Source organism: Balaenoptera musculus, chromosome 21 (genome assembly GCF_009873245.2).
Source record: "Balaenoptera musculus isolate JJ_BM4_2016_0621 chromosome 21, mBalMus1.pri.v3, whole genome shotgun sequence".
In the NCBI taxonomy this organism is placed as follows: domain Eukaryota; kingdom Metazoa; phylum Chordata; class Mammalia; order Artiodactyla; family Balaenopteridae; genus Balaenoptera; species Balaenoptera musculus.
Genome location: NC_045805.1, coordinates 6,889,577 through 6,903,909, shown reverse-complemented (window position 1 = coordinate 6,903,909; position 14,333 = coordinate 6,889,577). Strand labels below are relative to the sequence as shown.

General features: G+C 38.7%; 1 protein-coding gene across 8 annotated transcripts in view; it reads left to right on the top strand.

The window, feature by feature from the left end:
- MCPH1 (microcephalin 1) overlaps positions 1-14,333 on the top strand; it is a 299,005-nt gene that overhangs the window by 87,539 nt on the left and 197,133 nt on the right. For all 8 annotated transcript variants that reach the window (XM_036838451.1, XM_036838453.1, XM_036838454.1 and 5 more), the window contains one exon: positions 12,442-12,519. In XM_036838451.1, the coding sequence (XP_036694346.1) occupies positions 12,442-12,519 (78 nt within the window). The remainder of the gene's footprint in view (positions 1-12,441; positions 12,520-14,333) is intronic.

Below are 14,333 nucleotides of genomic sequence, written 5' to 3'. Positions count from 1 at the left end.
GTGCAGAGGTGCTGGAAAGGTCCCACGGCTGAGACTGCAGGAGACACAGCCCGGGGCGCTTAGTTGGGACGCAGAGGACAGGACTTCGGCTTCGTAGGTCATGGCCAGGAGCTTGGGAAGCCACCGGGGTATAGTAACAAGAGGGCGGCCGGCTTTTCTCTCTCTGGCTTCGTGTAAAGAATGGATTGCAGGGAGGCAAGAGCAGAGGGCCCTGAAGCAGGCAGTCAACGACCGTCCAGGTGGGAAAGCACCATGGCCGTGACCGGGATCAGTTTGGTGCACTTTCTAGGAAGATCTGACAGGGCTGGAGAACACAGGTGTGTGGAAATAGAGAAGTCAAGGTGCCTCCTGCCTAAATGTTTTACTTGAGCAGCTGTAAGTGATTGAGAATTCTGTAGGGTAGGCAGCGGTACCAGTTACTGAGATGGGGAGTACTGGGGGAGAAAAATGTTTGCAGGGTTTGGGGTACGATAAGAAAATTCTGGGTTATACATATTAGGTTTGCGATTTCTATTAAACAACCACATAGAGATATCACATCAAATTGTATAAAATATAAATATCAAATTATATTTTCTGTAATTCAGTATTTATTTGTTTGTTTATTCAGGGCAAAGGTTAGGGCTGTAAATATCCAATTGGGAACCATTAGCACATAGGTGGTATTTAAACTGTGGTACCTGGGGAGTGAGGAGGGAAGTGAGCTTAGGACTGGGTCCTGGGCTGTGCCAACCTGTAGAAGTTGGGGAGAAGGAAGAAGAGCCAGCTAGCGAAACCAAGAAGGATCAGGTGGTGACAGAGGTGGACCACCAGGAGAACTGATTCTCAGGCAAAATGGGAGCCGTCTCAGAAAGCAGAGCGTGTGTTCAGCGGTGCCGAATTCCACTGAAAGGCGAAGAGGGTAAGGACAGAGAAATGACCATTAGGTTTGACCAGAGGGATGTGGTCAGAGACCTTGGAAGCATCAGGCTTAATGATAAGGAGGGCTGAAGAGTTAACAGTAAGAAAAGAAGTGGAAACAGTGAGTGTAGAACTGTCTCTGCACCTCCTGGCGTCTGGACGGGACAGCATGAAATGTGACTCAAGCCTCGTAGCGTGGCACATTGAAAGACAGCATTCCTGGGGCCTGACAATTTGGTTTTGTTATGATGAATTGGAATTGGTCTGGTGAAGCACCTGAATCTATTGGCTTTAGCAGGGGGAAAAAAAATACTAGATTAAGGTTGTGTATGTTAAAGCAGAAGGTACCGTATTTGGCAAACACTGTAAACGCACGAGGCTACACATGAGAAAACCCAGTGATTCCCCTTGTGCGGGGCTTGTTGCTTTTCAAAATACGGCCTTCCGGGGTCTCACTGCTTCTGTTTTGTTTTGTTTAACTAAGGGCAGCTAAGTAGAGATGCCAGTTCTTACCTTTTCTTAACCTCAGATTATCTCTTCCTTGCTTTATGCTTGAGAATTCTAGGACCTCAACTTAGTCCATGTGGAATGGGATCACAAATTCAAAGTTCATTTTTAGAAAAAACTTCAGTTATACCTAAAGGTACATATTTATTATTTAACCTTTGCAACTTTGTGTTGAATTCCTAAACTTTCACCTGTGTTTCTGGCATCCCAGTGAAGCAGTGCTCTCCTTAAACAGCAGCACAGAATATCTTACCTTCAGGTTCTCATCAGAAAATGCAACCATGATTTCATTCTGTGGAACTTTTCGAAAATTAGGGTCAGCTCTCCATCACTGAGATTATCTGTCGGTGACCTTGGGGACATTGTTAACTGTGCATTCTTTTAGGTTTCTAAGCTCTATTCCTGAGTTAGAATAGATTGCCACAGAACATCATACTTGAGCTCTGTTCATCCCTGCACAAGTACCCTCTGTGAATTGGGCTTTAGTGGAAATATTAGGTTTTTGAAGAGAGAGGATGTAAGAAATACTGGATTTAAAAAAACTATTGTATGTTTTTCAAAAACTGTAATTGACAACATTTTGCTACCTGATACTTTTTATGTATGATCCACACAATGTGTTTCTCCTAAAATTCATTGCCCTCGAAGGTTCTCTACAGAAAACCTTTTAGGCTCTTTTTTTTTAACTGGAGAATAAGAAATACGTAACTGAAAGTGATTTTGTCGGGCTTCCCTGGTGGCGCAGTGGTTAAGAATCCGCCTGCCAATGCAGGGGACACAAGTTCGAGCCCTGGTCCGGGAAGATCCCACATGCCGTGGAGCAACTAAGCCCGTGAGCCACAACTACTGAGCCTGCGCTCGAGTCCGCGAGCCACAACTACTGAGCCCGCGAGCCACAACTACTGAAGCCTGCATGCCTAGAGCCCGTGCTCCACAACAAGAGAAGCCACCGCAACGAGAAGCCCGCTCACCTCAATGAAGAGTAGCCCCCGCTCACCACAACTGGAGAAAGCCTGCATGCAGCAACGAAGACCCAATGCAGTCAAAAATAAATAAATAAAATAAAGTTATTTTTAAAAAAAAGAAAAAAAGTGATTTTGTCAACTGAAATAGCAGCTTGCCTTAGATGCCTGATAGATCTACTTCTTAGTTCTTTTAAATTGGTCCTTGTTCTTTTGCAAGAACAAATATCCTGTGCTTGAATATTAAAGTTCTGCATAACCCAATAATTTATCAAACACTGGTGGTTCTCAGGGAGTTCACAGACATTAGCCTTGACACATAAATGCAGTTGTGTGATCTCTGGTTGTGGGCTCTCGTGACGCTGGGGCAGAATGAAGTGCTTCCGTCCTTCACATGGTCCATCCTGCCTTCCTTGCAGGCTACCTGCTATGTGCCATATCGCACACCATTGGAGAGGGTCCTTCAGTGAATAGGGAAGCACATCTCCACTGAACTTTGTTTCCTATAACTCTTTTTTATTTTGGTTTCATCGGATGACAGCAAAACAAGAAAGACTAGTATACAGGCATTAATACTATGCACAGGACTTTTTTCCTTTTAGGCATTTCTAATATTCTGTGGATGCCTATCAAAGTAGAACACTTATTTCAACTGTTAAACTGTGGACAGTATTTTTGGTAGTAAAACTCATGTAGAACAAAAAACAAAAAAACCCCAAAAACAAAACAAAAAGAAAACCTCGCATAGAGACAGCCATACCCCTCCTTAGCCCAAGGGACTGGGGCGAAACAGAGACGGTTTGAAACATTAAAGCAGCCCCTTTTTAGCAGACCCTGGTTATTTATTTAGTGATTACAAGCTCTTTGAGGGCAGAGGCTGTGCCTGTCTTTACTTATGTGGCCCAGGACTCAGGATGGGACGTGGAACACAGCACTTTCTAGTTGAATCAATGTGTGAGTTGATGGATGACTAAACCTACTGTTATTTCTTTTAAAAATCTTGGAATTTATTCTTGCCTCTGATGAGCTAAAAATGTCGTTTAAAAATACTGTACATCATTATAAATTACAGAAATGTCCATGTAGTTCATGTGTTTCTCATTAAAATTCATGAAAATAAGATGACCTGATGCTCATTTATGAAAAAAATCTCTAGAACTCAAATTCACATAAAGAACAAAAAACAGAGATTGCTGCTAGTAGCCATAATATTTGGTTTATTGTCAGGGATGGTAATAATAATTTCTACTCTGTTTTCATACGGCGAAGTGATGTTTCTGCTATTTATTTTAGTTACATTGGAATGTGTTATATTTATTTCTTTGTTTTCGTTTTGATAAGAAAAGTGGAGCTTGTGTTATTTATAAAGATGTTTGGACTTCACATTTAACTACACTGGTAAAATTCTGGGTCACCCTGCTCTCTACTTAGTAATATGTAAAAAGTGGCTAATCATGAGCAGTGAAGCTCTGAAATCCAAGAGTAATCCATTTTTCATTTTTGCAGCCTGAAAAGATGGGGTAAAATATAAGCGGAATAAATCTAACTTGAATGCCTGCATATGATATAGCCAAACTTGTTTGTAGGAAGGTACATATCAACATGTAGCTTCTCTTTCCTCTTACCATCTGGTATTTAGTCTCTGTCAGTTAGTATCTCTTAAAAAGAAGAATTCTTAACTACTTATTTTTAGTACTTTATTGCTTATTTTTTCCTCCTTGGTTAAATACACTGTGTTAAGTTCTGGGTTTCCTTCTGTGCTCCTCCCACCCCCTTTTCTGAGACAGCTGGAGCAGTGCTTTTTAAACCTTAATAACATGTGAATCACTTGGGGTTCTTATTAAAATGCAGATTCTGATTCGGTGGGTCTGAGTCTCGGGTTCTTCATCTGCTCGCAGCTCCCAGATGCTGCTGGTCCCAGGACCACGTAAGGAGGGGCTGGCGCCCAGTGAGCGTGTCTGAGGGTGGAGATGGTGCTGCTTCCAGAAGATGCTAGTCACGTAGAAAAGTTAAAGAGGTGGGGCCGTCTTGTCAGGAGACTTACCTACGCTCAGCTTGTCAGTATAACAGTCCTTTGTGGAAACCGAGACTTGAACAGTTCTGATAAATTGCTCACGATCACAGCGCTTGAACATGGTGGATTTTGGATTTGAATTCAGCTTTCCTCCATTCGTAGCCCACAGACTTTCTGGCATCTACTTCCAGAGATAGCCTAGGGGATATTTTGATTTTTGCTGCCTTACACTTTGATGTACTCATTCTGGGACTGCGCACCACCTTGTGTGTTTTTAAAAGGTTAATGGCTAAGAGAGTGAATTTTGCTGCCACCCTTGCCACTCGCCAGCTGTGTGACGAGGAAGGCAGTGAGTGTCCAGTGGGCACTCAGGTGATATTGATTTACTAATATTAGTAGACAAGACTTTTTGACACCCGTCACTAGTCTTCATTCAAATCATAACGCGTGTGAACCTTGAAAGCACGATGCCAAGTGAAAGAAGCCAAAAGATCACATACTGTGGGGTCTCTTTCCTATGATGGATATGGAAGGGGAAGATCCTCGGACAGAGGCCGATTAGTAGTTACCGGGTTGGACCGGAGAGGATGAGGAGTAATCTCTTAATGGGTGCGGGGTGTATTCCTGGGCTGACGCAACAGTTTCGAAACTAGAAGGAGGTAGTGGTTGCACAACGTGGTGAATAAACTGAATACCACTGAGCCGTACACTTTAAAAGGGTTACTTGTGTATTATGTGAATTTCACCTGAATTTTAAAAATCACATGGAAAATTGCCTCATTGAGGGAGACTACTTAGGTTTGTATTTTTAAAATGACTTGATGGCATTATAGAAAGCATTTCTTGGTGTTCTGAGAAGTGTTGGAAATACTTATTTTGGAACAAACATCGTTACCTTGAAACTTTGCCAGTTCACGTTGGTCCTTCTGGGAGACTAGACCTCCTCTGCTTTCTGGCTCCAAAGTGTTCAGGACTTAAGCACCCTATTATATGGTTATTAAAAGTTATGCTATTGATAGCCCCAATTTTTTCTCCTGAAGCTTAACCTAGAAACAACTTTATTGCCACAGCAATTTCATTAACTACACAGATATTTTTGTAATCTGTGATGATGTATAATGTTTTCGTGTGACAGAAAGGTTAACTGACTTGCTTCTTGTCGCAAAACTGTGAAGAGATGGACATTGCTTTAACCCAGTGGTCTGGGTTCTGTGTTCTTAACCAGTACATTATACCGTCTGTTTGTGGAAGAAACACAAAGATTGCTATTCTCCCTCTAGAAAAAGTTGAAACAATGGACCTAGTAGCAAATTCTCTAAAAGTTTTGTTGTTTGAGAGAATCAGTTACTCTCATGACTGAGGCAAAGAGTCTATGAGATCTGACAGGAAAAATATAATTTAATTTTTATAATTCTGTTGTTAGCTAAAAATAGCGAAAAAATTAGTGAGGACCATTTTTGTTACTCTTGGATAGGAAAGAAGAAATTTGCAAATGCTGAATATATGTTTCCATACCTCCACAGACTCTCACAACCAAGTTTTTTACCCCAGTTGGTGTGGGGAAGGGTGGAAGGGCATAGGGTGATGAAGACAAGCCCAATCTCTTTTCAATGAGTAAAGGAGAAAATAACGTGTACTTTCGACCTGTTTGAAATTAACAGGATTCCCATTGGTTAAATCTGTGGCACAAGTTTCTAACCATCAGATTTGAATTTTAATCACTCAGTTGGCATTTTATACAATATGAAGTCTTCTGTATGCAAAGAATATTGTTGACTTTTCCCACAAAGAAGCCCCCCCCCCATTTTTTTCTTTAGCTGCTATGTTCTTACTAGTATTCTTAGTACCAAAACTGCAGTTGAATTTAACAATTATATATGGTAGGTGGTATGGTCTGGAGACAAGTCCAAAAATACTGATTGGTTAGCCTGGCTATTTAGAAACTTGGAATAAACACTATTACAATTACAGTAAGACATTGTGAATGTTAATAAATGGTTTCAACACGATTAGTAATACTCCCAAGTAAGTTAAATCAGCTTTCTATTGAAGCTGTAATTATCGACACCAGCAGTGAATCATCATCATTCAGTTTTTCAAGTGCAACCTAAAATCCCTCTTACAGGTTACTTTCTGCTCATCCTTCTCACATCACTTGTACATGGAAATAACTGTTGTTTTCCCTCTCTTTAATTTTTTTTTTTTGAGAAACGAAAAATTAAGGGTACCTTGTTTAGTGTTTTTGCTTATTAAATGCTCTGTGAATAAATTAATTTTTAAGACAGCTAAAGAAAATTTCTTGGGAAAATTTCTCAAAATATTAAGAAATGAAAATGAATGTTAAAGAAAAAAATTAATTTGGTTCTGATCCAGAAAGTGGCATTTAGTTCTTTCGATCCTTCAGAATGTTCTAATTATTCTATGAGGAATAGAGAGTTGAAGAACCTAATAAAAGCTTGTGACAGTTAGCCAGCACCAGTACCAAATAACAATAGACCATTTTTTACTTAAACAAACAAACAAAAAAAACCCTTGTGCTTTACATAGACACATTAATTTATAAACAAGAGCAATTTGGGTTTATGCTATTATAGTAAACCAAATTAATCTGCCTCACAAAGTTGTCCAAGCAACTTTAATGCTCTCACTGCTCCTCTTCTGCATTGTATTGGAAGTTCTAGCCAGTGCAATAAGGTAAGAAAAAAATATACACACAGATTGGGAAGGGAAGAAATAAAACTGTCTGTTTACATATGACATGATTGTCTACCTAGAAAATATCAACAAGTCTACAGAAAAGCTCCTACAGCTAGTAAGTTGAGTTAAGCAAGGTTACAGGATACAAGGTCAATATACAAAATTTGGTTGTATTTCTGTGTACTAGCAATGAACACCTGGAATTCTAATTTTTTTAAATGCTGTTTATATTAGCAACTCCAGAAGCTGAAATATTTAACTTTAGGTCTGACAGAATATTTGCAGGATTTGTATGCTGAAAACTACAAAATTCTTGAGAAAGAAATTTTAAAAGACCTAAATAAAAGGAGAGAGATACTATGTTCATGAATTGGGAAACCCGGTATTTTTTAAAGCTGTCAGTTCTCCCCATTTTGAACTCTAGAATCGACTCAGTTCCAGTTACAAGCCCAGCAAGATGTTTTTGTAGATATTGACAGCTGGTTCTAGGTGCGAAGCACTTTTGAAAGAGAAGGTTGGAGACTCACACGATAGAGGAATCTAGGTGACCAGTAAATGAGAACTCTGTATTGTTGTGGCAACTCTTTCGTAAGGGTAAAATTACCCAAACCAAAATGTTTTCAGAATCAAGTGTAATTTATGAGGCTTCTAATAGAAATGGCACTCCCTGCCCTGCTGTTTCCCAGCCCAGATTCTCACTCCTACAATATCCTTCTGATATTTAATTTACATATTTCTAAATAAAATGCTTTTTCTGCTTTTTTTTTTTAAATCACTTTTAGACGTTATCTATAGGCTTCCTTCTATGGAAGATTAAAATATGACTGTATAGCTTTCACTGTGACATACACATCCCCTCCCCATCTACCCAGTATGGTTCTGATTTTTGTTTAACATGTTATATATGCATATAAAGACATACTTGTTCACATTTACATGCACACATGGATGACTATGTGAATGCTGTTTGAGCTGAGCCATAGAGTGTACTATGATTCTATTCCATTTCTGGTCATTTTTGTTTGTTTTTTGTTTGTTTTGTTTTGTTTTTTTTTAAATGGGATTTATTTATTTATTTATTTATTTATTTATTTATTTATTTATGGCTGTGTTGGGTCTTCGTTTTCTGTGCGAGGGCTTTCTCTAGTTGCGGCAAGTGGGGGCCACTCTTCATCGCGGTGCGCGGGCCTCTCACTATCGCGGCCTCTCTTGTTGCGGAGCACAGGCTCCAGACGCGCAGGCTCAGTAGTTGTGGCTCACGGGCCTAGTTGCTCCGTGGCATGTGGGATCTTCCCAGACTAGGGCTCGAACCCATGTCCCCTGCATTGGCAGGCAGATTTTCAACCACTGCGCCACCAAGGAAGCCCCATTTTTGTTTGTTTTTGTTGAGCTAATCATTGACAATCATTTTCACTGCTTAGTTTTCTATGTACCTATCACTAACTCACCACAAGAATTTCTAAAAAGCATTGTAGTTTTTCTCCAAAACTGTCTACACATTAGATAATCTTCCAATCCCATTTATTTCTCTTGGAGACACCACCCATGAACCCCTTTGTTGCTCTGCTCCCTGTGAGACTGGTTCTCCCTAGGTCTACAGAGCAGCTGTTATCCTGGGACTTCCCATCACTGTGATCCCAGGAATCCCCTTTTTGTTTGGTCTGGTCTCTGTTTGCATGCTAGAGGCTTTTATCAAATGGGTAGAAAGTTATGTTTAATATTGAGGACTGAAAAGCTGATTGAAATTCTGTTTATCTGAGTGTATAGATCATCTGATATGATAGAGGTATTTGATAGAGGGAGGTCCACGTGTCAGTATCTGTAGGTCTTTTTTCCCTGGGCTGATTTGTTTCTCCAGAAAAGAAAGGCCCTTGTCCTGCCATGGGGTTCTGTGCTCGTGTCTCGGGGTGAGGGCTGTGCTGGAGGTTTTCCCTGCTACTTCTCACCACTGCTCCCAGAAAAGCCTGTCTGACTTTACTTTTGTCTTATTCCAGAGGAGGGTGCGCAGGAGGGTGGAGGTAGGAGATTTCTCCTTTTCACCCTGTTCTACACCGCATTTTCAGAGCTTTCTAGTACCCCCAGTGTCCCGGCCTTTCTGGGAATCTGCGGAGGGAATTGGATGCTTCCTACTGACTCCCTCTCTAGACGTTTAAGCTCGAGGTTTCTTTGCTCTTCTAAGTCAGTTACCATTTATCCATTTGCTTTGCAACTTTCAAAACATCATCAGCTTTTATCTGCAGTGGGCTCTTTTCCCATTCCTCTTAGCTCCATCATTTTAGCTGAGTCTTGTGAGATGGTGAAAATAAGTTATGCTCACTTTGCTATGTTTACATAGTTGGCTTCGTTTTCTCCTTTGTGTTTGATGCTATTCTTGACTTGCATTTACTCTCAGAGCCCTTGTCTGGCTTGGGTTGACTCTAGTTACTCTCCTCACCCTGTTCAAGGAGAACGATTAGGTGGATATAAAACGAGAGAAAACCATTTGCATTTTGCCTGGTATGGAATTAGTTGCAAAGTCAGTCTTACATTATGGAAAGCTGTCTCATCATTAACTATTAATCTAATAATAAGGCAAGAAAATGGGTCCTATTTAAATTCATCAACAAGGTCCAAGTTTTACAAGTGATAATTTTACAATGCCAAAAATATCATATTCATTTGCAGTGGATGCTGAAATAACTCAGTCCTCATTTTAAGGGCTATCCACATGGGATTTGATCCTCTGTATTCATGCAACCCAATTCCTTGCTTTATATAGCTTCTCAATTATTTTCATTCTATCACGTATATTATTATAAATATCTCAGGTTAACCTTTTATTTTTAACTACACTTGCAGCCTTAACTGCCATCTTGCAGAGTAGATTTTCCCTATTTTGAACACTCTAGTAAGGTAAAGATAAGTCTAGCTAATGAAAGAACTAAAGCGAAAAAATTTACACTCTATTTCTGATTTGATGATTTCATTACAATCAAATTAGTGGTTTTTTGCTATCTCTGTACAGTACTCATTCCTGGGATGCCTACATAAATTAAATTTATTAATTTACTTACCAAAATGCTACTGTAGATGCCTTATGGTTTTATTTTTATAACATTTAGAAGTGGACAAATTCAGAGAACATACATTTTCTCCAAGAGATTGTTTAAATTCAGTTGATATTTTAATGTGGCTTACATTTGAACTCAAATGCCACAGCCATTTTTAAGACTGGTTCCCTGGACTCTCTCACTACTACATTGTGTTTCTCACTATACTAGTCTTCCACATGCCTCATGTCTTGAAGTGAACCTGATTTTGAAACTTTCCACAATTTACTTCCTGGGCTAATCACATGAGTTTGTAGGGAACTAGTGTGTCTTCTGTAAATGATAACATACATCGACTGATAAGAGTAAGGTAAACACTGTTACTTCAATGGGTTATTTTAACCACCCATTAACCATGTTTTCTGTGTGTACAAACATGATTTCAGTGTAGAGTTACCAATTTTCTAATACCTTCTTTCATTGGACTTATTAAGGTAAGTTTTGTTTGTTTGTTTTTTTGTAATGTTTGTTAGACAGTAAAAATCAGGGGGAAACCAAAAGGGACTTCAATGACAAAATGCTTGTCTACACACAAATCTATTGAAGATTGAACAGGGTCCCTGAGAACCCAACTCATTGCTTTCCGTCTCTCTATATCATCTTGGGCCCAGTGCCCATGGAGCTGTTTGTCCTGTCTTTCCTGGCTTGTCTTCTGATTCTCCTGCCCAACAGTTGTGCTTGCACTGATGTCCTCAGCACACAGGGGTAGGACAGGGTATATTATCATACCTTCCCTACCATATGCAGCCAGCCAACCCTATTTTCTTACCACTTCTTCCAAAGCTCCCTCTACTGCAGCCAAAAAAATAGAAGCTACTTTAATCCTGGCTTGGCACATGGTATTCTCCCTCTTCCAGAATACCCTCTCCCCTTCCCACTGTCTATCTCTTTGCCTGATGAGCTTTTACTCAGTTTAAATGTCAGCCCATCTGTGGACCCTTTCTTGGTTTTCCTAGCCCGAGTTAGTTTGCTTCCTACCACAGGTTTGCACAGCCCTGCTTTGGAGGAACCAGCATTTGGTTGCTGCCATGCCTCCTGCAAGAGGGTAAACCCTTCTAGGTTTGGGTTTGGGTTTCCAGGACCCAGCTTGGACTCTTATTCATGGTAGGCTCTCAATAAGTTGTTCACAGATGAATGGATAGTGAGCAGAAAGAAATAGTTGTTGAACAAGTAAATGCATCTATTGAAAGTAAGATCCGGGCCAGTGCTGAGAATGATCATTCAGATTCTGTATTCCGTTCTTGTCTTTATTCCATTATCATGCTCACTTTTTCTTAGAAACAAAACATTGCTGTCTCATGTTGGATAAGTATTAGGTTTAATATATAAAAAAGGAAATATTTCAGACTGATAGCCCATAGATGGTTCTGAACTTTAGGAACTACCAAAAAGGAAGACTTATACCTCATTCCTGGTAATTCAGCAAAAAAACCCTTGAGTTTTACATAGCAACTCTAGGGCCAAAAAAAAATAAAATGGATTTACTGAATGTAACAAAGAAGGAAATTGCAGATAAAAAGATCAGTGTGAGTTATGTAATTCAGCTTGATTATTTTAGTTGTAAAATTCTACTGGTACATAGAAACATAAAGCTTTTCAAGGAGTTTGGTCATAGAGTAGAGATGAGCGCAGAATCTCAAATGTTGAATTAAAAATGAAAACATTGTTTTGATTATTTAAAAATGTGTGGGTTCTAACGATGATGATGAAAGCTTGTTTATGAGACATTTTACTCTTCCAAAGTGTGAGAAGGATTTCCAAACATGTATGTGGAGAACTTCTCCTAAAAACATTAGCTAATGATAGAAATAAAGTTACACACCAAAAGGTTTGCTTTTTGAATTTAGGCTTATGATCTATCTTCTCCTAATACATGGGTTTTTTTTAATTAATAAAATTCTGTATTATTTACTAAGGGTTGTCTATAATGACTCCTTAAATTGGAAACTGGAATTTAGGAAGACGTAGTATTTCATATGTTTAGAAACGGGGTGGTTATCCTCACTAGGATAATAACCCAGACTTCTAGCCATCAGGAGACTTTTTTCTTATCCAAGCATTTATTAATATTTGTAACATTTTTGCAACCTGAAGATTCTGATGGCACTTTGGTGTTCAAGACACATGTACTTCAGACCAATGTAGTATGTAGTTACTGCTAGGGTTTTTTTGTTTGTTTATTTTGGTTTTGCTATATCTTCAAAATGGTTTATTGTCCACTAAAAGCCTAATAAGTCTATAAAAAATGTTCTGCTTCTTCTGTCACTTATAGGTACTGTGGTCTTTGGAAATGGGTCATCGGATTTCCGAGGAACCGTTCGAACAGTCAAACTACTTCCCTGCAGCTCCTGTAAGTCACATATTATTTTATGGTGCTAAATACAATTTGGTATTTTCAGGAAGTCATTATTAGCATAGTTATACACTCAAGTTTTTTAAATTAAATCAAGAGCAATTATGCCTATAACTAAAAAGACATATTTGCAGAACTTAACACATTTTGTGTTTGTGAGAATAAATGTGAGAATGTGAGAACATTCCTCAAAAAGTTGTGAGAAATGTAATCTCAAAAAATTTAAGTATAAAAGTTCTCAGGATTGAGAAAAACAAAAATGAAAAAAGACTAGATTCTTGAGAAGATACAATTATATATTGCTTACTGCCTCAAAAAATAATGCTGTTACTGTTAACAGAGATAGAAGTGATAGGTATAAAAATTGTGGCCTGCTAGCATTATGACGTGGTCTTTCTGTTTTGATATTTTTCCTGAAACTCAGCTTCAGCTTTACTGATTTTCAGGTATTTCAAATGCTTAATGGGAAAGTTCCAGGTTCTAATTGTTTTAAAGATTAATAAGTAGGTAATTTCAGATTTAGTTGGAAGCAGGATTGTGCAGAAGTTGGCTTTTGTTTTCAAATGTTAACTGGTTTGTGACGTTTTATCCTTTCAAAAGATTAATACCTGAAAGGTAAATGATGCTTTGTAATCTGTGAGTGGTCTTCATGTTTTTTAATTGTTTGAGTATGCCATATGACTATCACATAGTGAGAAGTTGAACTCTGCCCTCCAGTCGCTGTGGTTTTCTAGTTGTTGGGTTGTTTTTGTTTTCATTTTTGAGATTGCTGTTTTGATTTGCTATGGACTTTATAAATGTTTTCTTAAGGAGAGAAAAAATTCCTCTCAGCAAGACTCTTTGTTTGAAATACCGGGTAAGGAGTTGAAGTGTAAAGTAAAAACGCAAATTCTCCCCCACTCGCTGTCATGAGAGAGTATACGTAACTCTGAATAACATAGTAAGGTTTGTCTTTGAAACTCACCTTATCTGCCTACGTGGGCAAGTGAATATAAATTAAGTGTGTTGTTGCCAATTTTTCCTGTATTATCATTTCCCCACCTTGGTGTCTGTCATGTGGTCATTGAGATGTCATGGAAATTTATTGTTCCTTTTGAAGCGGTGATATTTTCTTATTATCAGATGTTTTTTAGCTTGATACAAAGCTGTGTATAAATTCAACCTCTGTTAACTTTATGATGCCTTCTTACATGTAATAAGAGGACCTGTTCTGGGATGGGAGGTTATGTTCTCGTTAATATATTTGTTGGGAAAGTGCAGCATTGTGGAAAAGCAGAGGGCCTGACTTGTCCAGAGTCCATAAGTTAACTCAGCAACACCTGAGTGTCATAAAACTAAGCTGGGAAGAGGGGGGTGTGGGGATAAAATAAATTAGATAAGAAAAATGGAATAAAGAAAAAAAATAGTGGTAGAACAGTATAAGGTGAAGACAGACACAGGTAAACGCTGGCTGCAAATTTGGCTCTAAGCGTCCTAGTAGCTGACTCAAAAGCGAATATATGAGAAATTGCTTCCAAATTATGAAGCATTACTCAAATGTTCATTAGTATTAATTGTACGATGAAAACTTCAAACGGAGTTAAAACTCTAGGAGTTTAAGGTTTCGCAGTCCTGAGCTTAAATCTGTGCTCTCAAAATTTTCTGTAAACATTTGAATATGCTATAAATATCAGATTTTGGTTTTGCGCCCCAGAACACTTTTCTTTTTTTTTTTTTAAATTTGCTGGTGGTTTAAGCCTAGTAAGATTTAAGTTAATGTTAGTAACGCAAATTATTTTTTCCCCTAAATAACTTCCGGGGTGAATCCAGCT